The sequence below is a fragment of the Mugil cephalus genome, chromosome 21 (assembly GCF_022458985.1).
Source record: "Mugil cephalus isolate CIBA_MC_2020 chromosome 21, CIBA_Mcephalus_1.1, whole genome shotgun sequence".
Taxonomy (NCBI): Eukaryota; Metazoa; Chordata; class Actinopteri; order Mugiliformes; family Mugilidae; genus Mugil; species Mugil cephalus.
The window spans coordinates 1,884,099-1,911,724 of record NC_061790.1 but is presented as its reverse complement, the minus strand read 5'-3'; the positions used below and the strand labels follow the sequence as shown (position 1 = coordinate 1,911,724).

The 27,626-nt window shown below is 40.9% G+C and overlaps 1 protein-coding gene across 1 annotated transcript in view; it reads left to right on the top strand.

Moving 5' to 3' along the window:
- LOC124999445 (interphotoreceptor matrix proteoglycan 2) overlaps positions 1-27,626 on the top strand; it is a 36,800-nt gene that overhangs the window by 3,065 nt on the left and 6,109 nt on the right. Inside the window, exons 3-15 of the mRNA XM_047574363.1 lie at positions 1,662-1,828; positions 3,372-3,409; positions 3,730-3,767; positions 4,039-4,313; positions 5,490-5,639; positions 7,485-7,543; positions 8,097-8,117; positions 11,205-11,398; positions 11,797-11,849; positions 12,362-15,575; positions 16,076-16,704; positions 22,442-22,661; positions 24,150-24,360. Of these exons, the coding sequence (XP_047430319.1) occupies positions 1,662-1,828; positions 3,372-3,409; positions 3,730-3,767; positions 4,039-4,313; positions 5,490-5,639; positions 7,485-7,543; positions 8,097-8,117; positions 11,205-11,398; positions 11,797-11,849; positions 12,362-15,575; positions 16,076-16,704; positions 22,442-22,661; positions 24,150-24,360 (5,269 nt within the window). The remainder of the gene's footprint in view (positions 1-1,661; positions 1,829-3,371; positions 3,410-3,729; positions 3,768-4,038; positions 4,314-5,489; positions 5,640-7,484; positions 7,544-8,096; positions 8,118-11,204; positions 11,399-11,796; positions 11,850-12,361; positions 15,576-16,075; positions 16,705-22,441; positions 22,662-24,149; positions 24,361-27,626) is intronic.

The following is a 27,626-nucleotide window of genomic DNA, read 5'->3' as shown; positions in this document are numbered from 1 at the left end:
TATTATATCGTATCTTTTATTTATCATACTGTTTTTTATCTGATCATATCATATTGTATCTTGTATCGTATCTTTGCTTTGCTCATTTTTTACAAATTCACTTCAAGTTTCAAACGTCACAGAATCACTGAATGTGAAAGTTTTTTTTATTATTATGAAGCGATGATGAGAAGTCGACTTTATTCGGGACATTTCAGCCTCGTCCAGAGACAGATTCGGAGTCTAGCAGGTGAAGTGAAGGACTGGAGCCTCTGGTAGAAGAACCGAGCAGCGATGAATCATGGACGTGACTCATCCGCCTCCTCCACACTAGTTCTCAGAGAAAACTAACAAGCTGTGGCGTAAACTCTCTCCACCAGCACAGACACAAACCTGCAAATCAGATCTTCTGTGTAAAATACACACATCGGCATCGGAGTCCGATCTTTGAGTCATTCTTCATGGAGGAACGAGTCCTGGTCTGATCCTCCTGGAGTCTGGACCACATGAGGAGACCGGAGACTGAATCACAGGCTCCAGGAAAATATATGTTTTATTTAGTTTCCTCTCAGTTACTCAAACTTCGTCTGTCGTATGTAAATCTGTTCTTCATCTGCTGCTGTCACTGATGAGATTCTCAGAAACCTCACACCAACATCCCCCGACTCTCTGACAACATCTGACACGTCAGTGACAAAACATCGTCAAAAAGTCTGTTCAGCGTTCACTGATAAAATCATTTCATGTAAAGACCTAGAAAAGGATTCAGCCTCGTGGATGTTTGGTCAAAGTTTTACTGATGCAGTAGCACAGCCAGAAGGTTCTGGGTTCTAATCCATGTGTTTGTGTAAGTTGCATATTCAAAGTGTACAGAGACATGTTCGTTAGGTTCATCTGTGATTCATTGGTATCTATTCACTGATGTACTGAAATCGATACTTAGGTTTCAGTTTCTCTCTCACACAAGGTCAAAATGAAGCAGTTGTACTATTTGTAAAAACCACAGAATAACACGCTGAGTATCCAGGCAGATGGTGATGAAAAATAATTTGTTTTACATTTGTTCTCAAGTGATAACTCATTTCTGAACAAAAAAAAAATAAATTTATTGCGATAATAAACTCTTCTCGATTTACTTAAAAACTTTCCCCAAAATTCTGTCCTGGAATTTAACTGATTAATAATTCAAAAGGCAAAACACAACAACATCAGACAATATCAGACTGATGATGCATCCACCATAATTATTTAAAAATATCTATCTGTATCAGTATCTGTGATACTGGTCCAGAGTGAATCCTATAATGACTTTTATCAAAAGTTACTCAGGACCATTTACTGCTGCAGTAAAACAGTATTTACACCATATAATATAGCTTATAAAGCAGTTTTACCTTTAAATAAACTAATAGACACGTAGCGAAGGGGTCAAATTATCGTGCGTTATGTGATTTTTGGGATTATTGATCGTACAGAGGCTGATATTATCGTACAAATACAATAATTATCGTACAAATACGATAATTATCGTACAAATACGATAATTATCATACATCTGGCAGAGCTGGTCAAAATGCTCCTTGTTTTCTGCCTTGTGGAGTCTAACGGTTCAGACAGTTGTTGTTGTTGTTGTGTTTTGTCCTGACTGTGTCGCCTTGTGTTGTGTCTGTTTGTCGTGTCAGTTTGTCAAGAGGCCGTGTGGGAGGCGTTCAGGATCTTCTTGGACAGGATCCCCGGCACGGCCGAGTACCAGCGATGGGTTCACACGTGTCAACACGAGTCGCTCTGCATCTCTGACCTCGCCAGGAACTTCAGCAGCTCAGAGGAGCACATGACCATGATCCGCAGGGTGAGAACCACAGTTTAACAACCTTCTCACAGCATCTTAACACAGAAACTTTCAGTTTTAACACATCTGCAGGGACATTTTCAGCCAAACAGGGTTCTGTTTGTTTGTGGATGAACTAAAGCTTGAAATTAAACATGTAACTTGAGGGTTGATGAGAAAAAATGATAAAAACAAAAAAATACATTTTAGATGTAGTTTCACCGTATTTAACTCTCTGACAAACTTAGGGACATTTTTTTTGTCCATTTGGGCAAAATTTTCCTCTTCATGTGGCTGTGTTAGTGCATGTGGCACAAAAAAAAAACAACAACAACAAAAATCTAATATGTCAACACAACACTGAAAACAGTAAGATCCTCTTGTAACAAATAGACAAAAATGTCCATGTCCAAAAAACTGCTAAAAAAACTCAACTGATTAATATTTTTTAGTGATTTTTTTCTGCATAAATCTCAAAATTAAATTAAATTAAATGCAAGTTTGATTACTTAAAGTCACTATTGTTTTTACAAAAAAAAAAAAAAAAAATATATATATATATATATATATATATATATATGCTAGTTTCCATGAAATTAATGATGGTTTTTATTTTCTTGGAAAAATATACTCATAATAGCCTGCTAATCCCAATAACACAAACACAAATGAAACAACAAACATTTTATTGACAGGTCCTGTAATGGGGAAGTGGCTGATTTTAGTGCTGAACACTAAAAATGAGTGTGTATAATGGAAGTCAATGGGACATTTGTGTCCACTGAGGTTACAAGAGGGTAGTAAATGTTCAATCTGATGCTACACAAAAAATAATAATGCAATCAAGTTAATGTTTTAGATAATCTTGGTCATATCTGAGACTGATTTGAAACCAGCTCCCCAACATTAGTTTTATGGAAAATAGCTCATTTGTTTTGTTTTGTTTTTTGTCTGTTTGTTTTAATAATCAAACTGGGATTCAAAGGGTTGAAATTCCTCAAACTTATTTAATTTTTGATATTTTTGGAAGTTGGAGGTGGTTTAAGAAATTTATGCAGAAAAAAACAGGAAAAAATGTAGTTATAATGGAAGTCAATGAGACGTTTTTGTTGCACGAGGTGGTAAATTAAACAGATTTACAGACAGTTAAACACGTTCTAACTCTAAAAATATACTTTATTTAGCAGTTTACACCATTAAATTCTACTCAACTCATGTGGTAATTGTACAGTATCCACAACTTCAACTTTAATCAAAGCAGGAAATTACAAAATCTCATTTTCATATTTAATAAGTCGACTGGAATTTAAAAATCCATTTGCTTGATTAAAAAGTTGCATTTTAAATGTCATTCTGTCAGATTCTAGACGAAATAATTTTATTTAAATTTAATGAAGACACAAAATAACCACTTAGCTAATTAAGGTTTTAATGAACTAGTGGTTTTTTGGGTCATTTATATATTTTGGTTTTTCTACATCAACATTTTACTTTTAGATTTACTTCTTGATCTTTTGAGACATTCGTTACAACTTGTCATGTTTTATTGTTTTATTGTTTCCAGAGGATGAACCGGCTGAGAGACACCAGACCTCCTTCACGGTAATGTCTTTATTCACTCTGAGAAGGTCAGAGGTCAGAAACTAGAGGCTGGTTCTCAGATATTTACTGGACAGAAAAGAATAGATGCAGGAGGACAGAGAAGAATGAAACGTTCTGAATATTTAACATTAGACTGTGAAGGTGTTTCACATTATTAATTAAAGGTGTTAATTTATTCATTTTCAGTGCAACAACACATTTTCACTGGATCATAAATGAGTGAATAAAAAGAATAAAAAGAAGATGAATGAAGTCAATGTTTCCTCCTTTTATCTCCCTGAAGAGAAACTCAAACTGGTTTATCTTTATTCTTCCTGTAGAGTCGTGACTCCACCACAGAAACTCCCCGAGGCCCCAGGTAGGAGGACGTCTGAAGACGTTATCCATCCTGTCTGGATTCATTCTCTCCTTTAATCACCTCATCACATCTTTTCATCTTGTTCTTTATCGTCTTTCTATTCATGCCGTTGTTTTTCGTCCCATCTATCTCGTTTGATTCTGTCTCTTTTCATCTTTATTCATCCCATCATCTTTATTCACCTCGTCTCTTTTCATCCTGTTGTTTCTCATCCTGTCTCCGTCCATCTCGTCCCACCTGAGACATTACAGTGTTTCTGTTGTCTCTTCAGTTTCAGGTCCAGAGGCTCCGACCGTCCCTCCATCAGCCCCCACCTCCACCTCCACCTCCACCGCCGTCTTCCTCGGCCCCCCCAGCGGCTCCCAGACCCCCGGCCCCGATCAGACCCCACCCACTGAGGACCTGAAGGAGGAGGTGGAGGAGAAGGAGGAGGAGGAGGACCTGAAGGAGGAGGAGAACCTGAAGGAGGAGGAGAAGGAGGAGGAAGAGGAGAACCTGAAGGTGGAGGAGGAGGTGGTGGAGGAGGAGAACCTGAAGGAGGAAGAGGTGCGTCCACTAATTTACTCGTATTCCCTCGAGGTTCTGATCAGCAGCTTGAAGGAGGCGTTTGACTCATAAAGAGAAACTCTAGAAACTATTTAAATGTCATCCAGCGTTAATGAGACTTTAATTAAAACTCTATTCAGACTTTATCCAAACTTCACCGACATTAATTAGACCATAATTTAAATTCTATTCACACTTTAATCCTCATTTATTCAGACTCTATTCAAACATTTATTAGAGTTTGAATAAACTTTGATTCATCTTTCAATAAACTCTTTTTAAACTTTATTCGAACTCTTGAAAACTTCGCAAGTGACTTTAAAACCAACTCAGCAAAAAGTTTATTCATGTGTCATAGAGATGGATCACATGACCTTCTGCTCTCAGGACGAGTTTGTCCTTTGGGTTCAGGACAGTTCAGGTCAAACTCTGTCCTCTAAGTCTCAGTTGTTTCTCTTTTCAGCCTCACGATGATTAAATGAAGGAGGTTATTAAAGTTATTAAAGTACCCGAATCCTGTTCATGAACATGTTGGAGCTCATTCATGGTCCTGGTCTCTTTTTAAAGACAAGACTCTGAAGTTTCCATCACAAAAGTCAGAATCTCTCTAAGTGGTTTAGTTCTGGAATAATCGAAGCTGGAACACAGTTAAAAAAAATAAGAAGAAGTTGAGTCTTATAATGACTTTTATCAATGAAACCAGTAGAAAATGACACATTACATCATGCATCATTTACTCAATCATAGTGTCCTGAGCTCTGATTGGTTCATAAAGATGCTGTTGTCACATAAACCACCAGAGGAACGATGAAGAAGAGTTAACGTCATCTTCTCATTTCCTTTCTCCTCTTTTCTGACGTTTGCTGAAAACCTGTCAGATATCGTTACATTTCACTGAGAAATCTGCCGACTTTGCTGCAGGTGCTGTTGTGACTGAAACGTCTGATGATGTCGTTTAAAGTATAAATCAAAATATGAGGAGAACCTGAACCTCGAGAAATCAGGATAACTGTGGGTGAAGTCAGGGGCACGTCTGGAATATCTACTGTTAAAACAGATCATGAAGGTGTCGACGCCGTCTTTGTTGAGCTCTTCACTAGAACCAGGTCTCTACCCCTGGAGGTTCTGAGATGTTCCTGAGTTTCTCTTCAGTCTGACTTGTTTGTCGTCCTGAAGGACTCGGACCTTCCTAACGTGGTCCCTGAGAGTCCGGTGGAGCAGATCGTTGACTTCAGCATCGATCTGGTGGATCCAGGTTACAGGGAACTGCTGGACGACCCCGACTCGCCTCAGTACGTCGACCTGGCTCAGCACCTGCAGGACCAGGTACGTCCCTTTATTCCTACCAGCTGCCATCAGCACCAGACATCAGGCTAGAAATAAAATGCATGGAAAAAGATCTGGACAAGAGAATGTTCTCAGCTGTAACACATTTTTTTTTTTTTTTATTCCACTTTTCTTCACAAACTTACTTTACATGTTATTTCTACAGTGTATAAATGGTGTATTTTATTTTTCCCCCTTGTATTTTTCGCCCCCACCCAAAAAAATAATTAAAAATTAAAATTAAAATTAAAACAAAACACAAAAAATAAAAATAATTAAAATAAAAGATAAAATAAAAAATAATAAAATTAAACAAACACAAAAAATAAAATAAAAAATAATAGAACAAAACCCATAAAAAAATAAAATAAGAAAACTAGTAAAAACAAAACAAGATATACACTGTATATTACACATTTACACACACATACATGTAAACATATACATACATGCATGAATCCAAACATACACACGAACCAAAGAAAAAATATAAACAAACTGAGAAGAAAAACAAACCTACTTAGTTAAAAAATAAAATAATGAGAAATCACTTTCAGCTAAGTTACAAACACATGACATCACAGTTATCCAGGAACTTAGTTAAACCCAGATCACATGACCTGCTCCAAGGTTTGTTCCTCCTCCTCTACTACAATATATTTATAAATAACATTCACTCATTTTATTATTGTGTATATAATATTTAGAAGGATTGTTCTTAAAGACGCTGTGTGGTGGTCGGTTATAGGCGGCCATGTTGATTTTAGGCCTGAAAACAGACAGAATGTGATCAACTTTGATCAACTATGATACCTGTCAACTAGTCCCACAGTTATATACTGACCCATATACAAAAAAAAAAAAAGGTAATAATGTCGTTTCTCCTGAGGACTTGTCTAGAGTTAACTTTGTGGAGAGAATCCATCTGAACCAGGATGAATCCAAACTACCAAGTTGGACGTCGCTGTACTTCATCTCATTGTATCTGCATTTTACTTTTTAAGCAGGAGTCCTTGACTTCCATCCAAACGTTGGCAGCCAGTCGCTGCAGATTACCATTAAGGGAAGGATCTCCATTCATATGTGCACTGGGCTCAGATTGACTCAGACTGTGGGTAAAGAAGCTTAGCCCACAGGGCAGAAAGGTCAGGGCCCAGAGAAAGGGAGAAGATTAGCCTCGGCCTCACTCTTTCTGCCCGCGGCTCCTTTATTTATTCATTTATTTCTGTCAAGCCCTTCAATGTTGTTTGGTCGTTTAGAGCTGCACGCGATTCTCAGCAGGACCAGAGGAGCCTGAAAGACGATTATGTCCTGAAACAGTCCGTGTGCTTAAGTCACTCAGTCAGCGAGAGGTTTCCATTCATGCAGCCGCCTTTATTTCCATCAATCAGACAAACTGTATTTATATCAACCGTTCAAAACAGGTCTTAACATTTTCACTGACAGAAACAGAAATATATATATATATATATATATATATATATATATATATATATAAAAGGTGACTGATGCACACTGTAAAAAAGTTAAAATCATGAAAATAAAATAATATATAAAAACATATTAAGATATAAGAACATTAAAAATAGAATGAAGTAAAATGTAGGATAAAAATATAGAATCAAATATTTCTTAAAATTAAGATAAAATAAAAAAAATAATAATAAAAAACAAGTAAATGAATAAGTACATAAAAATAGGAGAATATAAAGAATATAGAATAAAATAACTATAATACTAAAATAAATAAAAGAGACAAACATTTTAAACATAAATCATGAAGATGATGATATCTGAGGTATTAATAAAAATAATAAAATAAAATAAAACTCTTTGTTTTTGCAGATGCAGCATGTTTTTGATGAACTTCCAGGATTTAAAGGAATCCACGTGCTGCACATCAGGTAGGTCCTCCACCTAATAAAAGGAATCGCTGAGGGTGGAGACATAATCAGAGCTTCATTCCTCAGAGTCTGGATAAATCCATTAAAGTCAGAATGAGCACAGACCACAGGGACGTTTCTGAGCCGCGAGCAGCCGGACTGAACAGAGCACGTTAAACTGTCTGAGAAAGAAAAATATTAAAGGAAAATCATTTCCCTGCTCAGGAAGAACCTGATCTGAGCACGAAATCTGTCACAAGTCGAGCAGAAGTGATTAAAGACGTGAGGAAATTAAAAAAAGTTCCTGAAGAAGAAGAAGCAAAAAGTAGTGAACTTATATATAAGTGTAGCTGGTGTGTGATGGACCGAGTACCTGTAGTCGACTAGAACGTTTACTGATTTAATACTAAACTGGAACATTCATCATTACACTCAAGCACACTATTACTACTACTCTATACGATGTTGGACATGTTTATAACTCAAAGTTAACATGTGGAGCGACGGTTAGCGGCTCCTTCCTGTTCCAGCTTCCAGCTCTGATTCCTTCTTTTCTTCTTCTCTCCAACGTAAGCGAGACTCAGGACGTGAACGGGTGAGTGACACAGACATGAAACATTCCCCCTTTTGTGTAGTTTGTGTTTGCAGCTTCCTGTTGGTTTGCATTCTCCGGGTCAGACGCACATTAGGAGGACACGTTATTAGATCTAGTCTCCTGAAGGTTACGAGGCTCCGTCTTGTTCCCTGAGTTTGTCTCGTTATGGGAGACGGCAGGTGAGCGGCGGAACAGGGGGAAGACTCGTGAATGCACCGATTGTCAGATTAATTTGCCTTCCCCCTGTGGTGTCTGCTGCTGTCACAGCCAATAACTGGTGGCGAGGCCTCAGCGGGAGCTCAACACATCCTCTAATCTGGGGAAGGATTCACAAATCCTCCTGTTTTTGTGTCACAAAGCAAACAAATATAAGAGGCCTTTGTTCAGACGAGGGCTGGGTGGTTCACCGGCTCATATTTCAACTATCATATGAATTTTTAATACACCTCCATCCCCATGTGTTTGATCACACACTGTTTCAGACAGGAAACATTGTTGCTGCATCACTGTGAGGCATAGTGAAGGTGAAATAATCCAAAAAAAAAAAAAGGAGAGGAGGTTTTTTGATTTTAAAAAAATCCGACATTGACCAATTTTGTGCATTTGTTGTTGGGCTAAAGTTGCAAGGTGCATTACTTTTTTATGCCAGACTCTCACAAGCAATAAGTGAAGATTCTCCTTGTGTGTGATGCAGCCTGATTTCACTTTAGTTGTTTAGGATTTTAAAACCAGTGCAGTCTGCGCTGGGCACGTTGAGATGTTCTAGGAAAAGGTTTTCAGTCATTCAGGTGATAAATCAGGTGATAGACCCTGCGTCCTCATATGGGGACATGGAAGTTCTGGGTTTTATTGCAGCTTATTCTGCTTCATTTAAACTCGTTGTCCTCATTAGTGGACAATTTAATCTGCCATCTAGTGGTAGCGAAGTTTAAAACTGATTTATTTATGCATATTAACGTTAATTGAACAGATTTTATCGATAGCAACAAGCTACATCGTTGCTAATTAGCAAGTACTCGTTTGGGGACGTTGGGACTTCAGCCATGTTCAGGTATTAAAATAAATACTTTTATATATTGTCACACATTGGTGACTTTTTAGAATATAAATAATGAAATAATCCCAGTGTCCACATATGAGGACATTGTTCTTCTTCCAAAAACTACTACTTCCAGTTCAAAGATGATGCTTAGTTTTTAAAAGGTCTCACTAATTCCAAATACTGTGGAGAAACTAAAAATGCATAACAAATAAAAGCTTTGGTCTCAGGAGGAGAAAAAAAAAAGCAACTGGGCTCGAAGTTAATATGAAATGAAGAAGTAAGAAGATTCACCAGCGCTTTGCGCAGCAGACAAATGAAAGTGAGGTGTTCACATAAAAAGACCAACAAGAAAGACTACAGGTGTTTTGATGTATCCCGGAGAGGGTTCTTCCCCGAGGGAAACTTCAAGGCTCATTTCTCTGCCTGAAAGGATAAAAAATAAAGAATCCTTTAATGTGTGGCTGCACCCGTGTTTCTCCCCAGATTTCATCAGAGCGAAAACAACAGAGAACAAAGAAATCTCAATTTAGACGCTTGGATTAGGAACCACAGAACTCTGGTGTAACAGGTGGAGCATTTACTGCTGCAATTTACTGGCACCAGACAACAGCTGTTCAGAGGGAACAACGGCCACAATGGAAAGAGTCAATAGCAGGTGTCTCCGGAGAGCGGTGGAGGGTTTATGTTTTCAGATATGAGACTCAATCTGATCCAGACGTGGAGCTGTCTGAGTCTGGAGTGAAGCGATGCAGCAGTGGCTGTTTGAGACGCGCAACAATCACTAATGAAGAAGTGCTGCTGACATTACTTCACACAAAAGCAAGAAAAGTTCACTCACATCACGCCTTGTAAATCAGCTCACTCTCTCTTGATGACAGCAGCAGTGCAGAATATTGATGAGGTTTTGATGCGGCCTTTCTTTTCATTCTTTCTTTTTTTTTTAAACTCTATCTATAGATAGCTGTGTCGTGACTTTCATTGCCTTTGTTGTGTAGCTGGAAGCACGTTGAATGTTAAAAGCTCTTTAATCCTGAGGAACATTTGAAGTCCTCAAAGCAGACCTTCATAGGGATGAGTACGGTTCAGGATGTTGAATCTAAATGTGCGTTCCATTTGTACTTGGTATATTGTATTGTAAGTTGGAATTTCTGAGTCCTGAAATGGAATTCTCAACTGGAACACCCCCAAAGTCAGATTTTATACTCAAAAAGTCGTAGAATTCTTACTTAAGTTTCCAAGATGGCCGCCCCATGTATAAACAGTAACTAGAAGCTCCTGTAATATTCTGTTTATTAGCTCTTCTGATTCGTTTTTGTTGCATTAAATCAGTCGTACAGACAACATTTATCCGCATTCATACATTGAAATTACAGTGTAAATTAAGTTTTTCTTGTGTTATATGGGCAACAACATGGGCAACAGCTAAAAGCATTAGCCTGATAAAACAGAGCCAAACACCATCGTGGTGAACTGTGATTAATAGTGTTTGTTTTTGTTTGGTTTTTTGTTTTTTGCTACATTTAAATTGAACAATTAAAACTTTTGATAACTGTAAATAGTTCTAGTAAAAAACTTGGTTTGAATTATTTCTTCATTTACAATTTGTGTAGTTTAAATAGCCAATATTTAGCTTAACATTATAGGAATAATATCAAGAATTTTTTTTAAAAATGTAAATATTGAACACACCAAGTTATAAGAGCTAACTCAGGTGTGACGTCGTTCTTCTGACCTCAGAGGTAAATGGCACCATAATTCCAGGTGCATCTTTTGGGGTGAAGTCCAGACAAACTTTTGACAAATGTTTGACCTTAGACACTTCACTTCCATCCATGCAGGAGAAAACCCTACGTGACGTCATGTGTAGCAATGGAGCTAAGGAGGCTAAGCTAATTAAAAACTGACTGGCACCAAATGAAGCACCCAGATCAGTCTGGTTACTACCATTAGCATCAGCACCGTTAGCATCACGGTAGCCAGTATCAGAACCCATCCCTAGACCTACTGCGTATGTCCAGTTTGTGTGATCGTATCTCCTCTTCCAGGCCCGGAGGAATCTCAGTGCACTACTCCCTCGTCTTTGAGATCAACTCCCCTCAAATCAACTCTGAGAATTCAGAAACGGCGACAAATTCGCCCAATTCCTCGGCTGATTCCGGACTCAGGGACATGGTGACGAAGGCTTTACGTGAGGAGGCGTCTCTGCCAATCGATCTAGACTCACTGAACTTTGAACCAGGTATGTCAGGAAACTTTCACGTCGATATTTTGCTCCAATCAGGAAGTAGATAATATAATAATGTTTAACCTTTAACCACGATTGGTGTCCATGTGTTCTGACACGACCTTAGCATACATTTTTGTAAACATTTTTGTGATTGATCATAAATTTGCAGGGAAAAAAATGGATTTCGGGAAATAATAATGAATATCGACGAACTTGTGACCTTTTAAAGGAGTGTGAACCATCCTGAAAGATAAACTTTCCTGGCCTTGATGGGAAAGCAGCCTTCGTTTTCAGAGATGTTCCTTTTCTAACTTTTAGATGAACAAAGCCGGCGGGAATGAGTAAATAATTGATGGTATTGGATGAGGCTGTTACTTAACTTTAAAAATGCTTTTTCTGTTTTTGCAAAGCCGTCCACCTGCCAGCACTGACATCAACTTCAGCAGCAGAGATGGTGGACGAGGTGAGACATTTTGTAATTTCTAACGGAAAGTGCCTCTAAGATCATTTTAAACTGCAGCTCAAAGCTATTACAAAAGCAGTAATGTGTCGACAAGAGGCCGTGAACGTTAAAGAAGTGAATAGTTGAGGATGGTAAGTGGGCAAAGTTGAACTAAAGGCTTTTCCTCATGGAAACACTGTCCACCGTTCTGGTTTATCTATGCTAATAGCTCCTTGGAGCACTGGGTGACCCATTGACCAATTGGTATTTTCTTTTCAAATAGAAGAAGGTCTAGCTCCGTTCACACACTAGAAATATTTTTATGTTCCACTTGTAAGGGTTACCTAGGCAACCAGATCCTTGAATGTCCCCTAGAAACTGATTGTTGTAGAGAGTCAAGTTATACGATGATGTGGCTTTAGAGTTTCCTTTGACTCATTTTGTCCTTTGGATAAATCGTGACCTGGATGATTGAGACCATTCACATTTAAACCAACCAACCAACTCCTCATGCATTTGTTTCTTTGTTTCAGTCCGGCGAACCCGATTCACACAACGAGTTTGAGGTTTTCACCGAGGAGCCGGAGGCTGACAAACCTCGGCTGGTGGAGCCCCTCACCCCCAGGGAGAAGGAAAACGCCCTTGTGACGCTGTTAGACCCCACGGCTGTGCCGGAGGAGGATGAGACAACAGCAGCAACGGGTTTGATATCAGAGGCCGGTGATAATCCCCAGGGAGACCTCACCGTTGAGACGTTTGACGTGACTGAACCCGAGACATCAAACGAAGACAAGGACGAAGAAGAAGAAATTCTAATCATTACACATGAGATTGAAACCATTCATCACGACGAAACCGGCGAACTTGTGAGAGACTACATCCCGACCCCTCCTGAGATTCTTGAGCTGGGGACAGAAGCTCCGTCTATCAGTTTGTCTCCTAACGAGATACCAGAGGACGTCCTGACTCCTGTTGACGAGGATGGAGAAAGTCCTCGTTTGGATGGTGTTCAGCTTGTCCCCACCACTCAGACTTTATTCACTGCAGCTCCTACAGGAGGAGAGTTGACCGACATCAGACTCTCAGTCACGACACTTTCCACCATCACAGGCCAGCCGCCCACAGAGCCAAACCTTCAAGATGAAGAGGTCAATGCTCTGCCAGATGAGGATGAGGTAAATTTGGAAACCGAGGATGTTTCAGCGTTGGAAACTGAAGTTGAACTGTTAGAACCAGAAGAAGAGTCAGAGAGTCTTAAGCCTGAAGCAGAGGAAGAGAAACTACAAGAACCAGAAGTAGAAACTGTTGACATTTCAGTCGACACTTCCCAGGAAGAAAAGGAAGAAATAGTAGATTCAGAAGTGGGAGTGGAAGAAGACGTGAGTGTTTCCCAAACAGAGGAGGAGATTTCTGAAGTTACAAAAAAGGCTGAAGAACCAGAGGAAGGTCTAAGTGAGGTTTCAGAGCAAGTTCCAGAACCCAGTGAAGAGGACTTTGGTGGGGATGTAGACAAGGACATTTCTAAACCAGGTTTAGAATTAGTACCTGAAACAGTGCCTGAAGTTCCCGAAGAAACAGTGCCTGAAGTTCCTGAGGAAACAGTACCTGAAGTTCCTGAGGAAACCTTACCTGAAGTTCCTGATGAAACAGTATCTGAAGTTATTGAGGAAACAGTACCTGAAGTTCCTGAGGAAATTGCACCTGAAGTTCCTGAGGAAATTGCACCTGAAGTTCCTGAGGAAACTATATTAGAAGTCCCCAAGGAAACAGTACCTGAAGTTCCTGAGGAAACAGTAACGGAAGTTCCTAATGAAATAGTACCAGAAGTTCCTGAGGAAACTGTATCAGAAGTCCCTGAGGAAACTATATTAGAAGTCCCCAAGGAATCATCATCTGAAGTTCCTGAGGAAACAGTGTCTGTAGTTCCTGAGGAAGTAGTAACCGAAATTCCTAATGAAATAGTACCCGAGGTCCCTGAGGAAATAGTACCGGAAGTTCCTGAGGAAACTGTATCAGAAGTCACTAAGGAATCATCACCTGAAGTTCCTGAGGAACCAGTACCTGAAATTCCTGAGGAAACAGTAACTGAAGTTCCTGAGGAAATTGTAACCGAAGTTCCTAATGAAATAGTACCTGAAGTTCCGGAGGAAACTGTATCAGAAGTCCCCAAGGAATCATCACCTGGGGAAATAGTACCTGAAGTTCCTGGGGAAATAGTACCTGAAGTTCCCAAGGAATCATCGCCCGAAGTTCCTAAGGAAACAGTACCTAAAGTTCCTGAGGAAATAGTAACTGAAGTTCCTAATGAAATAGTAACTGAAGTTCCTAATGAAATAGTACCTGAAGTTCCGGAGGAAACTGTATCAGAAGTCCCCAAGGAATCATCACCTGAAGTTCCTGGGGAAATAGTACCTGAAGTTCCCAAGGAATCATCGCCCGAAGTTCCTGAGGAAACAGTACCTAAAGTTCCTGAGGAAATAGTAACTGAAGTTCCTAATGAAATAGTACCCGAAGTTCCTAATGAAATAGTACCTGAAGTTCCTGAGGAAACGATACCTGAGGTTTCACAAGCAGAAATAGACGTTGCTGATATTGTCAAATCCCGGGAAGAAAAAGTTGATGAGATTCTAGCATCAGAAGATGAAGTTGCACAAACAGAGAGCGAAGTGGTGGACGATTTGGAGGTCGAAGAGGAAGTTGTTGCTGCTCCGACACCAGTGGAACCAAAGCCAGAACCAGAACTTGGGCCAACAGAGGAAATCCAAGCAACCGAATTGACCGAAGATGCTGAGACTGCAGACTTAGAAGAGGAGCAAGTTTCAGAACCAGGTGAAAAAGTGATAGAGGCTGTAGAGCTTGCTCCAGAACTAGAACCTGGGAACGAATCAGAAGAAGTGCCAGAAGGAACAGAAATCACAGAACCAGAGGTGGAAGTTGTTGAGGATGTAGAACCACTGGTACCAGTAGAGGAGCCCGTGGACACCTCAGAGCCACAGCTTCCTCCAGAAACTGAAGAAGAATCAGAACCGGAGGTGGTAGTTGTTAGCCCAGAAGAGGAATCATCAGAACCAGAGGTGGTAGTTGTTAGCCCAGAAGAAGAATCAGAACCAGAGGTGGTAGTAGTTAGCCCAGAAGAGGAATCATCAGAACCAGAGGTGGTAGTTGTTAGCCCAGAAGAAGAATCAGAACCAGAGGTGGTAGTAGTTAGCCCAGAAAAAGAATCAGAACTGGAGGTGGTAGTTGTTAGCCCAGAAGAAGAATCAGAACCAGAGGTGGTAGTAATTAGCCAAGAAGAGGAATCATCAGAACCAGACCCAGTGGTTATTCTACCACCAGTAGGAGAGCTACCTGAGACTTCAGAACCAGAATCAGGCGGGGAAGGTGCTGACATCCCAGAATTACATCCAGAGGAGGGGATAGTCGACATTTTACAACCAGAACCCAAAGAATCCATTACTGAGCCGCCCGCCGAATCAATCAAAATCATTCGCCCCTTGGATGGTTCGGATGATCTTCACTTCGGACAAGACTCTTTTCAGGTCGTTGAAGACAACGAGTTCCTTCGTCCCGCCGGCTCCGACTATCATCGGCCATCACAAGATAATCTACCCGTCATACCGGCAGACATCCAGCCCTCTGAGGAGGACGCAGGCCACCCTGAATATCCCGTCATCGATGACTTTTACATCGAGGAGGATGTCGACAGCATCGATGCTCAGGTGTCAGAAACCACCGATGATATCACAGGTGAGCAGGTATCTGTTGGAGTGAAAAGGTTGAAATATAATGAGACTGGATCATGATGTGCATTAACTTAAAATACATCAATAAAATACAGCATAAAGTAATATTACCTGACGCTAAATGTGAACCACAACACCAGGTTTCTGTGTCTGGATTCCAGTTGTTTCTTCTAATGCAGCGAAACATTTACTTCTCTTTTCTATGGCAGATATCTGTAAAAATATAAAATATATCTGACTGCTTTTAAAATCTTTTGGTTCAGTCAATCACAAAACAGCTTTTTTTTTAAAATTAATTTTAAAATTTAGATGCTGTTAAATCCTATGATTCAAACTAATGCTTCTAATCTTCACCTTCAACTATCACTTCTTGCCACTCAGAGGCCGTAACCATGGAGACCTCAGCTAGCTGTGACATCACATACATCCCCTCTATTCTATATAAATCTTTTGATTTTGAGCACTCGTGACTAAATTCAATCTTTCTTTCCTGATATTTGAAAGAGGTGACAGCTCAAGATGAGGAGGAAACATCAGAGGGCACGAAAGACTTGACAGAGGAGACTCGAGAAGTAGTTTCGTCCCCAGAAACAGACGTGACGAGTGTGACGACAGCGCCGGTCTCAGACTCCATCCCAACGCCTCCGGCTGCTTCAGTCGACATTCCTCAAGTGCCCTCAGCCGTCCCGACGATAGACTCGGGGCTCTTTGAGGTAGCAGAGTCCTCAGAGGACGACAGCACTGAGCCGGCCGTCATCATCATCGATGAGGACTTGGAGGAGGAGGCGAAGGAAGACGGGGACAGCCGCCCCATTCCACCGGCAGCTCCTGAAGTAACGGTCGATGAGGCCGTACAGGACCTCTCTGTGGAGCTGGATCAAACAGATTTACCAGTCACTGAGGCCAACGAGCCGCCGGGTGAAGGGAGTGGTTTCGCCTCCCTGGGTGAGGAACAGGTCACGGCCCGACCTCCGGTTAGATACCTCACCACGCCGTCCATGACAAAGGCCACCCGCGGCCGGGAGCTGGTGGTGTTCTTCAGCCTGCGCGTCACCAACATGGACTTCTCCGAGGACCTCTTCAACAAGACGTCGTCTGAGTACAGATCCCTGGAGAACACCTTCTTAGATGTGGTAAGTAGGAAAACATCTCACAATGTTTACATGTCAGAAGTTTGTCTCAGTGTTTCATAAAATCCAAAAAACTATTGAAAACAAATGGAATTGATATTATTTTCGTTATTTATTTATTTATTTATTGGTTCTTTTGAGCCTCTTCACATGGTTCTCCGTCAGCTATGTGCCACATGGTGACTTACCTGATAGAATCTGATCCCTGTGCCTCAGTTTAATACATAATCCTTTGACTATCTCATGGGCTAATGGTGCCACTGTAAATAAAATACAGCTACAGCCACGTTTCACTGAACGAGACCTTCACACTGATATGTAGCATGTAGCCTTGATGACTGGTTTACCTGAGGACTTACAACAACCACATGGAGGAAGTGTCAGTATTTGTATGGATTCTATAATGTGCACAATGGTGGAATGTGATCTAGAACCTCTTGGTTCGGGTCTAGTTCAGGTCTAGTCCAGATCTAGTCCAGGTCTAGTAAAGGTCTAGTTCAGATCTAGTCCAGGTCTAGTCCAGGTCTAGTCCAGGTGTTGATGGATGAGTCCAGAATGATGTCATTACTATCAGGGTGGTTTCTAGTCTCTGATCTAGAAGATATTTTGGTTCATCATTAATTAATCAGATTGTCCTTTTAGACTCGACTCAACTTCCAGCCCCCTCAGGGTTTTAGGGCTCACACATCCAGAACTGAGACCATATGAAACTTCTTATTACAATGACAATAACTTTTCTGGTCTCTTTATTGAGTCTAGTAACATTAAGTGAAATCAGCTTGTGAATGTCGATGCCGGTGAGCGCGTGACCTTCCCGTGTAAATTTAATTACGACTTGTCGGATAAAGTATTAAAGCCAAAGACAATTATGAAACATGAGCAGCTGCCCTGTTTGTTTGTTTGTTTGTTTGTGTCTTTGTTTTCATCTGAATGAGTTCTCCAGACACTCAGAGTCAGACCCGCAGTCTGTTGTGTCGTGAATTGATATGTTTTGATGTTTTGCATGAATAGAAGAAGCGAAACAATGATTTCAAGCTCAGGCAGGTACAATGCAGCTTTTATTTCACTGCAAACAATGACTGAGCCAAATGACTGAGGCAGAACACGACTTGGGAACGTGGTGGTAAATAGTTACTGTGAGATATCCTCTCTGTGAGATGGAGTAGATCCTGGGGTGTCTGCAGAGCTACTGCAGATTATATATACATATATATATTTCTTCTTTAAATGCACATTAGCATGAATCCAGCATTTTTATGTTATTGCTGCTGATAAGCAAATACAAACCAAAATAAAGAGCTCTGACACTTGCTTCATAATCTAATATGTAAAAAGATAAAATAAAAAAATAAATTGAATGTAAGTGGTGCAGAAAAGAAAATGTAGAACGAGTAAAAAACAAGAATAAGAAGCAAAAGAACCAGGATTAGAAGAATAAGAAACAACTGATTTACAAGAAAAACAACCTGAACTTTAATAAGAAAAACTAGAATTAGAGCAACTGCAGGAACCAGGATGAGAACTTGAAGAGGAACTAAAACTAGAAGCACCAGGCTGTCGTCATTGTCATTTCTTTATATTTCTTTAAATGCACATTAACATGACGTATGACAGTGGTAAGTCGATAAGTTGTGTGTTTCCCATCAGTGCCTCACTAATTTACATCAGATCATCAGATAGATGGTGATTTACTGTCTCTGCCACATTTAGCTATGATTGAAGTTTAAATGTGAAATCTGTCTAATACTGAATGCAAAATGATAGTAATGATGTATATGTATAAATAGCAGAAGGCTGAGTTTAATATAGAGGAGGGAGAGAAGACTCCTGGAGGAGATGATTGTGTAAAGATACTTGATACAAACAAACAAAAAAACAAAATGACAGTTTTATTTTGACATTAACCAGTGAAATGAGGTCAACTCTTCTTTCTGTCTCTTGTAAATACTCAGTGGGAAGCTTCTTTGCAGTGACACTCATTTGAATGCAGTCGTAATTAACACTCCTCCCTAAACAAGCGAGTAAATCCCTTCGATAAGCAGCCAGGCAGCGGCTTCATTTCCATTCCCTTTCGGCTGCCTGACTTAATTGTATTGAAGCAGCAGTGATGGGGTTTCTCTGAGAAACTCCTCCGTACAAAGAAAACCCCTCTGAATTACACTTTAAGAGCAGATATTCATAATTAATTCAGAGTTACAAAGCAGAGCTGCAGCATCCAGAGTTTGTTTTTGTTCCAGATGAATGATCCATTCATTGATTTCCCCGTTCGATTTGTTTGTTCTATAAAACATCAGCAGCCATAGTTGTCTTCAACTTCATGTTTCATCAGGGCAAAACTTAAAGAAAGTCAGTGATGCTTGAAGTTGGGTTCATGTCCCTCCCTGGACTGTGGAGACATAAACTCACAGCATGACATGATGGTTGAAACGAGAAGAAAAAACAAAAAGCTGCTTTAAGCAGATATTTAATCCCAGCGGCTCGTGTTATAGTGTCAGTACCACTTTATTTTGAAAGATGAAAGACGCTAGAAGTGCTACAAACCACCCTCACAGCTTTAAAGACCAATTATTTTGGTTGTTTAGTTGGTCTCTAGTGATGTTCCGGGCTCTGCTTGCCCTCGTTCCCATAATAAGCAGAACATAAAATATTTCTAGTGCCCATTGAAGCTTTACAAGGACGGCTGTGTTCAGCCAGTGGCAACCAAAGTGGTGTTGGGTGTTTCGTCAGTGGTTGTGGCACATGACAATCAGCTGTATCGGGGGCTCCAAGTGATTTTGATTTGCATCAAAGTTCCCTGGAAGCTCACCCAGCCGAACCCCGCCCACAACATTTTTACTGCAGAAAGTTTGACCCGTCTCCATTGGGAACTAATTATCATGCTCTACAGTCGGTAGCTTTTGGCAGCCATTTCCAATATGGCCGCTTTCATGATGCAATCTGCGTTGTCCCTGCAACAGTCTGTAGCCAATTGTCATAATTTAGTTTTTAAACAATATTTTATAAAGTTTATATAAGAAAATAAACATATAAATAACAATGACCACAACAATAGTAATAATGTGTAAGTGAAAAAACTAAACTAAATCAAAAGAAAATAATAAAACTGTCAGAATGTGGAGGTTTAAAGGTAGGACCCGAATGTAGGACAAATGATGAGGCAGCGAATCCAGGGAATAAAGGGACATTTAATGAAAACAAAGGGGAAACAGGGCGCTGCAGAGGGCAGGTAAATACTAAAGAATCAAAAACACAGCCAAAAAAAAATCACACGACCATGGAAACACAAGGAAATAACACGTAGGAAACATCATCAACGACGAAACAGAGAACAAAGGGAAACGAAGAGCTATTTATACACGGCTCAGGGATGAAGACACAGGTGAAACTCATGAATCAATCAACCAGGAGAAACCAATGAGCAATCAACTCACATGAGGAAACACAACTGACAGGAAATCAACTACTTAGCAAAATAAAACCGGAAACACAAAACATGACACAAAATAAAAGACAGAACCGTGAAAAATACAAATAAAAAAGAAGCAAATAAATTAGTGAAAAAAGCTGCAGCTTAAAGACCTCGATTTGTTCCACGAGTGGCATTTTGAAATAATATTTTTGTTCTAAAATAACAATTAAAACATAGTCTATCAAATACGATACGATATAAAACAAAAAATGTATTTTTTTTTCTTTTCTATTTCATATATTTCATGTATTTCATATATTTCATATATTTCATTGGTGAACTTACTGTATCACCAGTGAGGTTATTTATTTCCAGTGATGCTCATGAAACCATTTTACAGTTTAGCTCCATATAAACAAGCTGAGTTGTAGTTTTTCTGCTGCGGGTGAATCAAGCTCTTTAAATAGCACCGATCCATCAGCTGCAGAGGGACGTTCCCTGTGGCCTCTATTAGGAGTCAGCGTCTGCATGAGGAAACTCTCAGGGGTAAATATTAATCAGGCCGGGACCACCCACACTCAGCAAAGCTACACACGATAAAGAGGAAGTCCCAGAGGTTTGAGGCCCAGCGCTGCTCACATGATAACAGCATGAAAATCCATCAGACCTACTCACTCTTCATAATCTACTGTAGAAATGAGTGGAACCGAATGGAAGCGGTGCAGAAAGGAAATGTGGAACGAGCAGAAGTACAAAAACAAGAACAAGAACTAAAGGAACTGGGATTAGATGGAGAACAGGAATAAGAAACAACTGATTTACAAGAAAAACATCTAGAACTTTAACAAGAAAAACTAGAGGATTCTCTTCTTAAAGAAGTTCTAGTTCCAGTTCTAGTTGATGACAACTAGTGAAATAAATATAAGAAGATCAAAAAATACAAAAAAAGAAAGAAGTTCCTGAAGAAGATGCAAAATAGCTAGAAGATGAAGAATTAGAGGAAGGAGAACTGGAAGAACCAGAAGAACAAGAAGAAGAATTAAAAGAAGAAGAAAACTAGGAGGAAATCTAGAACTAGACAAAGAAGAACTGAGACAGAACAAGAGAACGACAAGAACTTGAAGAAAAACTACAAGAAGAGAAAGAACTAACCAAAGAAACTTGAATTTTTTGTTTGGAGGGATCCCCAGTTAATCTTCAGCTCATACTAAGAGAAACCAAACCTCAGGACAAAGAGCCTGGAAACGGTTCATAGACTTCTATTACCATTAAAACACATCAATCAAAGACAGATTAGATCAATCAACGAATTAACCTATTTCTTCCTCCTAAACAAGAGGAGGAACTTTACGAAATAAAAACAGGATCGTAAGAAAATACTTAAAACCACAGCGTCAGTTAATGACTTAGACTAACTTTACTGTCGTTTTGTATGTTTTGTATGTACACAGAACGACAATTCATTGCATACAGTTTAGGACAGTGTGATAGAATTACAAATAAAATAAGATAAAATGCAATATAAAGTGCAGCAGCGATGCAGATGTATAGAGTGACATGTATCATAGTGCAAAACATGTTTACCAAAAATATCGGTGCAGACACTGACAGTAAGAGTCTCTCAGTGAAAAACATCTTTGTATGTGTTTGTCTTTGTGGAGTCTGGATCCACCTGAGTCCATTCGGTCCAGACGTGTGAGTGTCTTCATTGTTCATTCCAGATGTGTGTCGGTAATAATGGTGCTGAGCTCGTGTGCAGACTACAGATGGAGAAGCTCTGCTCTCTGTGACAGATGGACGGGTTTCGTTTTAGCAGATGACAAAGAAATGAAATGAAAATGGAGGAAAATAGAGAATAAAGAGGCTGATGAGTGAAGCCTGGGCTCTGTCAGAGCTTCGGATCAGCTTTTAAAATATGAGTTTAATCCCAGCGAGCAGAGGACAGGATGATTTCCTCCTCCAGAGCTGCAGCTCCGTGTTTCTGTGATTTAAATGGATGTCTGTTCACGAGCCATGAATGGGACGTAAACGTTTAATTCATGCACAAGCTCCAACAGGCGGCTCAACGGACCAGTGCGTTGATTTATGGAAGGAAACCGAACCACTCAAACCAGTTATTTACAGCTCAGGTGTCAAACATACGGCCCGCGGGCTAAAGGGGGACCACCAGAGGGTCCAATCGCCGTCACGGTTTTACACCAACTAGTGTACCGACCCTTTGCTGCCACTAGGTGGCAGACTAAAGAGTCCAGTTAAATGACCTAAAGCTGAATGTCCCCATATGAGGACGTCTCACAGGTCTCAGGACGTTGATCTTCTTTGTCTCTGCAGCTGCTTCCGTTCCTCCAGGCCAACCTGACCGGCTTCAAGAAGCTGGAGATCCTGAACTTCAGGAAGGGCAGCGTGGTGGTCAACAGTAAGATGAAGTTCTCCAGGTCGGTTCCCTACAACATCACTGAGGCCGTCCACTGTGTCCTGGAGGAGTTCTGCTCCTCAGCAGCCAGGAACCTGCACATCCAGATCGACACGCACTCCCTGGACGTAGAACCAGGTACACAACCAGCAAGATGCCAAACCCTCCTCATCCTTCCTCCTCTCCTCCTCTTCCTCCTGGGACACTGACTTCTTTTTTTCATCTGACAGATTTTCTATTAATTTGTGCATAAAGACATAGCTGTAGAGCTGTAACGTCCCATAAGTCGACTCTTGCCTGTTTTCAGCTCTGTGTTGTATCATTCTGCTCAGATGAGCTTTGACTCACATTCCAGTGGCTCAGTAATTACATGTCACATCGGACGCTTCACAACGTTACAGGGCTGGAATCACAGCGATGGCAGACAAATCTCTGCTGATGGAGTCGTGTTGTACGACAGAATATTTAATGATGGGATCTGAACTCAGCCCAACATGAAAAACATGAGGAACAACACGAGGCCTGGGAGAAAAAACAGATCTAAAACTGAATCAAAGCAGCAGCAGCAAAACAGCTTCAAGGCTACGAGGCGACTCCAAGTCTTCCTAGCTTCCTAGTTAGCCTCCCAGCTAACTCTAGCTCTTCCTAGTCTCCCAGCTAATAGCAGTTCTTGCTAGCCTCACAGTCAATAGTATCTGTTCCGTGCCTCCCAGCTAATAGTAGCTTTTACTAGCCTCTTAGCTCCCCAGCTAATAGTAACTCTTCCTACTCACATAGCCTCCCAGCTAATAGCAGCTTTTCTTACCTCCTTCTTCTTACCTCCCTAGCCTAGCTGCCTAGTCTCTCAGCTAACAATAGCCCTTCCTAGCTTCCCAGCGAATAGTAGCTTTTACTAGCCTCTTCCTGGCTGCACAGCCCCCCAGCTCATAGTAGCTTTTCCTAGCTTCCTAGTTAATAGTAGCTTTTGCTAGCCTCTGAGCTCCCCAGCTAATAGTAGCTCTTCTTAGCTGCACAGTCCCCCAGCTCATAGTAGCTTTTCCTAGCTTCTTAGCTCCCAGCTAATAGTAACTCTTCCTAGCCCCCCCACCGAACCAATGACAACTTGAACTTAATTCTGCTCAATATTGATTTCCACCTGTTGTAAAAATATGATTTAATTAGCTGCTACTGGTTCTGAGAAAAATAACAATATTCTGGGAATATTTATGAAAAATATATAAAATTGTGGTGAAGGTCATAGAGGAAAAGAACAGTAAAAACTAAAACAATCATCGCATCAGTGTTTCATTTTACTTTTAACCAACTAAAGCAAACAAACACTGAGAAGGTATTTTGAGACTCAGGAGGAGCCAGAACCTCCAAAAGCTCCAGAGACTCAAACACCACCCAGTTCACATGGCACCACAACATGGAGCCCATCTCCTCCCTGAAATCCTCCAGACATGCTAATTTAGCCTCGTTTAGTCTCGGATGCCGTCCACGCCAGAGGCTAAATCCTACGTTTTGCTGCAGAGCAGAAGCCGAGGATCTCATTAAAATCAAACGCACCTCCCACAGAGGAGGAGAGCGCGGTGTGGGAGGAGGCACAGACTCCTCAGGAATACTAATGTTTGTCTCTCTCTACAGCTGATCAGGCAGATCCCTGCAAGTTCCAGGCGTGCGACGAGTTTTCTCGCTGTGTGGTGAACGTCCGGACGAAGGAAGCCCAGTGTCTGTGTGAACCGGGCTTCCTGTCGGTGGACGGCCTCCCCTGTCAGAGCCTGTGTGTCCTCCAGAAAGACTTCTGCCCAGGAGGAGGCGAGTGCCACGTAGTCCCTGGACACGGAGCCGTGTGCAGGTAACGACAATAATAATAATGATGATGCATTGGTTTTATATTGCGTTTCATCATAGACCAGGGGGTCAAACTCATTTAAGTTTGGGGACCATATGTGATCTCAAGCTGGTTGGACCAGCACCTTAACCTATAGAAACGACCTACACCTTATATAACACACTATTTATGCCACATGCACTTCTGGTTAGATGCTAAACTGTATTAGCTCTGTACCTGCACACACAAATCTAATCTAATCTAAACAATCGAATAATGACATAAAGTACGACAACTCCAGACTTTCTCCATTTGTTTTAGAATAAAATAGTGGACATATTATTATTATAGCAGCTACTTCTATTCGATTAAAGTCTTCTATGTAATCTTTACACTTTGCAAATCCATGCAATGGGCCATAAATATCACAATAAAAAGCCTATGATTCAAACTAATGCTGCTAATCTCCATTGACCACTGTCACGTTTTAACTTGCTAGCTGTGACGTCATACAACATAACCTCCACTGAATCACATGAGAAAAACGCTGCAAGAACTACCAAACATGGATGACGTCATTTTGTTCTTAAAATATTCTGCTGCGCCCCAAACTAGTCTATTTACATCCAGATCACTGGACTCAGATCAGACCTGCACAGCCGGCTGAGGACGCATGTGGAGCCACATCTGGATCAATACCAGGTGTGACCTCAGGAATTTAAAGCTGATGGCTTGAGATTGAATTGGCCCCTGACCAGAAGTTAAAACAAGGTCTGAATGGAAACATGTGTTCTGCAGATCGCGACCAGACACAAACGCCTGAGTCTGAACCAGCTGCACATTATAACTGTGGACTGTACAGTTAAACGTAGCTGGATATTAACTCTCAGAGATCATGAGGGAATAAACTGTTTAACGACCCCATCCCTGAGTTTGCACAAATGACGAAGCTTTGAAGGCCAATTAATATCATGGTTCATTAACCGTCAGCCTGCATGCACCAGACTATATTCACTTATGATTTTATTTTCCCTGAATTAAAAGTTAATAAACTGGCTCGATGGGGGCCGTGGGACATTTAGAGATGACGGGACTCAACATTTGAAAAATCCTCCTTGTAAACCCGTTGCTTAGATTTCATTATGAGGCACGTTTCAACTGATCCAGGGAACAAAAATACTCGTGCATCATCTGTCCTGGTCGTCCACCCAGTCTGAGATGACACGGACACTGTCACTCTGAGTGGCCCAGCAGATCTTTTCCAACCTTTCTCCACAGAGATTCGTAAGGATGCAGGGGTCAGCTGGACGCATTCAGCGCTGCCAGAGATATTAAAAGTTTGATAGAGACATTAACTGTTTGAACAATAAACTGCATCTTCCAGCTGGTGCGTCTCAGTTCAAGGAGAAGTCTGAAGCCTCTAATACGTCTTAACTCCATGTGTCTGCAGAGTAAAACTGAAAGGAGGGCGAAGATGAACAGCGTCTTTGTGCAAAAGCTTTAGGCTCTAAAAGTAAAGAGAGGAGTTTGTTTTTAAAGCCTTTGAGTCCTGCATGTCAGGTCTGGTGGCTGCTATAAATCTTTTTAATAGTTTTCTTTCTCACAAATTGAATGTTACAGAAAAGAAATATTACAAAACATGCAGGTTCTGCCTTTGGTCGCTGTTGATTTATTTTAATGGACCTTGGAAGTTTTCATCCTGTTTTCTATTTGGCACTTTGCACGTATTCATGATATAAAGACACAGTGACGCTCGGTTTTTTGCATTTCTGCATAAAAAAATGACACCAGTGATGTTTGTTGGTGGACGACTCCTCTGGACGGGAACAGACGTCTTCAATCTGTTTGACTCTCTGTGGATTATTCGTGGCTTCCAGACTCTTTAGAGATGGTTTTTGGAAACTTTTCCAGCCTGATGAGCAACAACAACTCTTTTTCTACCATCGTACACTTCTACAAACCATTGATGGTACAAACTACGGACAAACCCATCGTGACAACACCCATCAGAATCTGAACCTCGGAAATGAATCCTGAAGTGGGCGGAGCCAGTTCGCATGTGGATATTACAAATATGGACATGGGAGGGTCAGACATTGAGACCCACCCACCCTGCTCTCTGCTACCTGTTAGATCAGAGTGGGAACGCCCTTAATTATGCAGAACATGGAGCCTCAAGTGGCCACTCGATGAACTGCATTTTGTTGCACCGTTCCGACCTGGAGGTTCCCGTTTGCCACAAATATGTGTTGAGAAGATCAGACTGAAACAAATCCATGATTGATTCCAGCTAAAGCACGGCAGCCCTACTCTCTGATACGTAATATTCTCCTCACAAAGATGCAAACACATCTCTACCCTTGGAGAGATTTCAGACAAGCAAAAGTAAATTGATGTTTTTTTATATTTACTCCTTAAAGAGTAAATATAAAAATCCAGATCTCTGTTCTAAATGGAGGGAGCACACAAACGTCCTTCTGGCCTCAAATGACAAGTAAATGATTTGCAATCACCCGCAGCAACGTCAGACATTTCAATCGTGACATTTAGTCAATGAACTGAATGTCTTCATTTGCATGTGGAGCCCAAGACTCTGAAGTCATTTTTCCTCCAAATTGCAGCCACGGTGGTTTTGTTCCACATGAATATTTGATCCAGACGCAGGAGCCGCAGAGGGAAGCTACGTTCCTCCTGTCTGAGGGATGGAAGACGTTCCAAAGGGGAGAAAGGGGGGAGGAGGGGGAAGGGGGGGGGTGCAGTTGTCTTGGATTTGCCACATTTCATTAACACTGAACCCACTTAGGTCTAATCCAGCCTCCAGACCAGCCAGCAACAGGCCAGAGTGTCAGAGCCCGTCAGTAAACAGGTTAACAGGTTAATCTCAGAGTGAACGGGGGGAGAGATGCATTTAAAAGAAATAAATCACAGAGAAAAAGATGGAGGCTTCCTGTCCACAGTTCAAGTTTCACCCTGCACCTTGCTCTCCGTGTGCCCCTGGTAATCCTGCAGCTACTTGATCCCCGTCCACATATAAACCAATTATCTCGTTGTCCATCTCTTTGTAGCCGACAGTTGGTCTCTAGTGGACGTTCCAGACTCTGGTTGCCTTGGTAACCCCCTTGTATACGGAGCTGGACCTTCTTCTGTTTGAGAAACAAAACAAAATACCATCTGGGTTTACGCGCAGAGCCAAGCCGCCATCAGCGTGGAGGATTTAGAAACAGCCGAGGCCTCATCCTTTAAACCTCAGCATTCTCCTGCTTTCAGTTAGCTCGCCATTAGCCATTAGC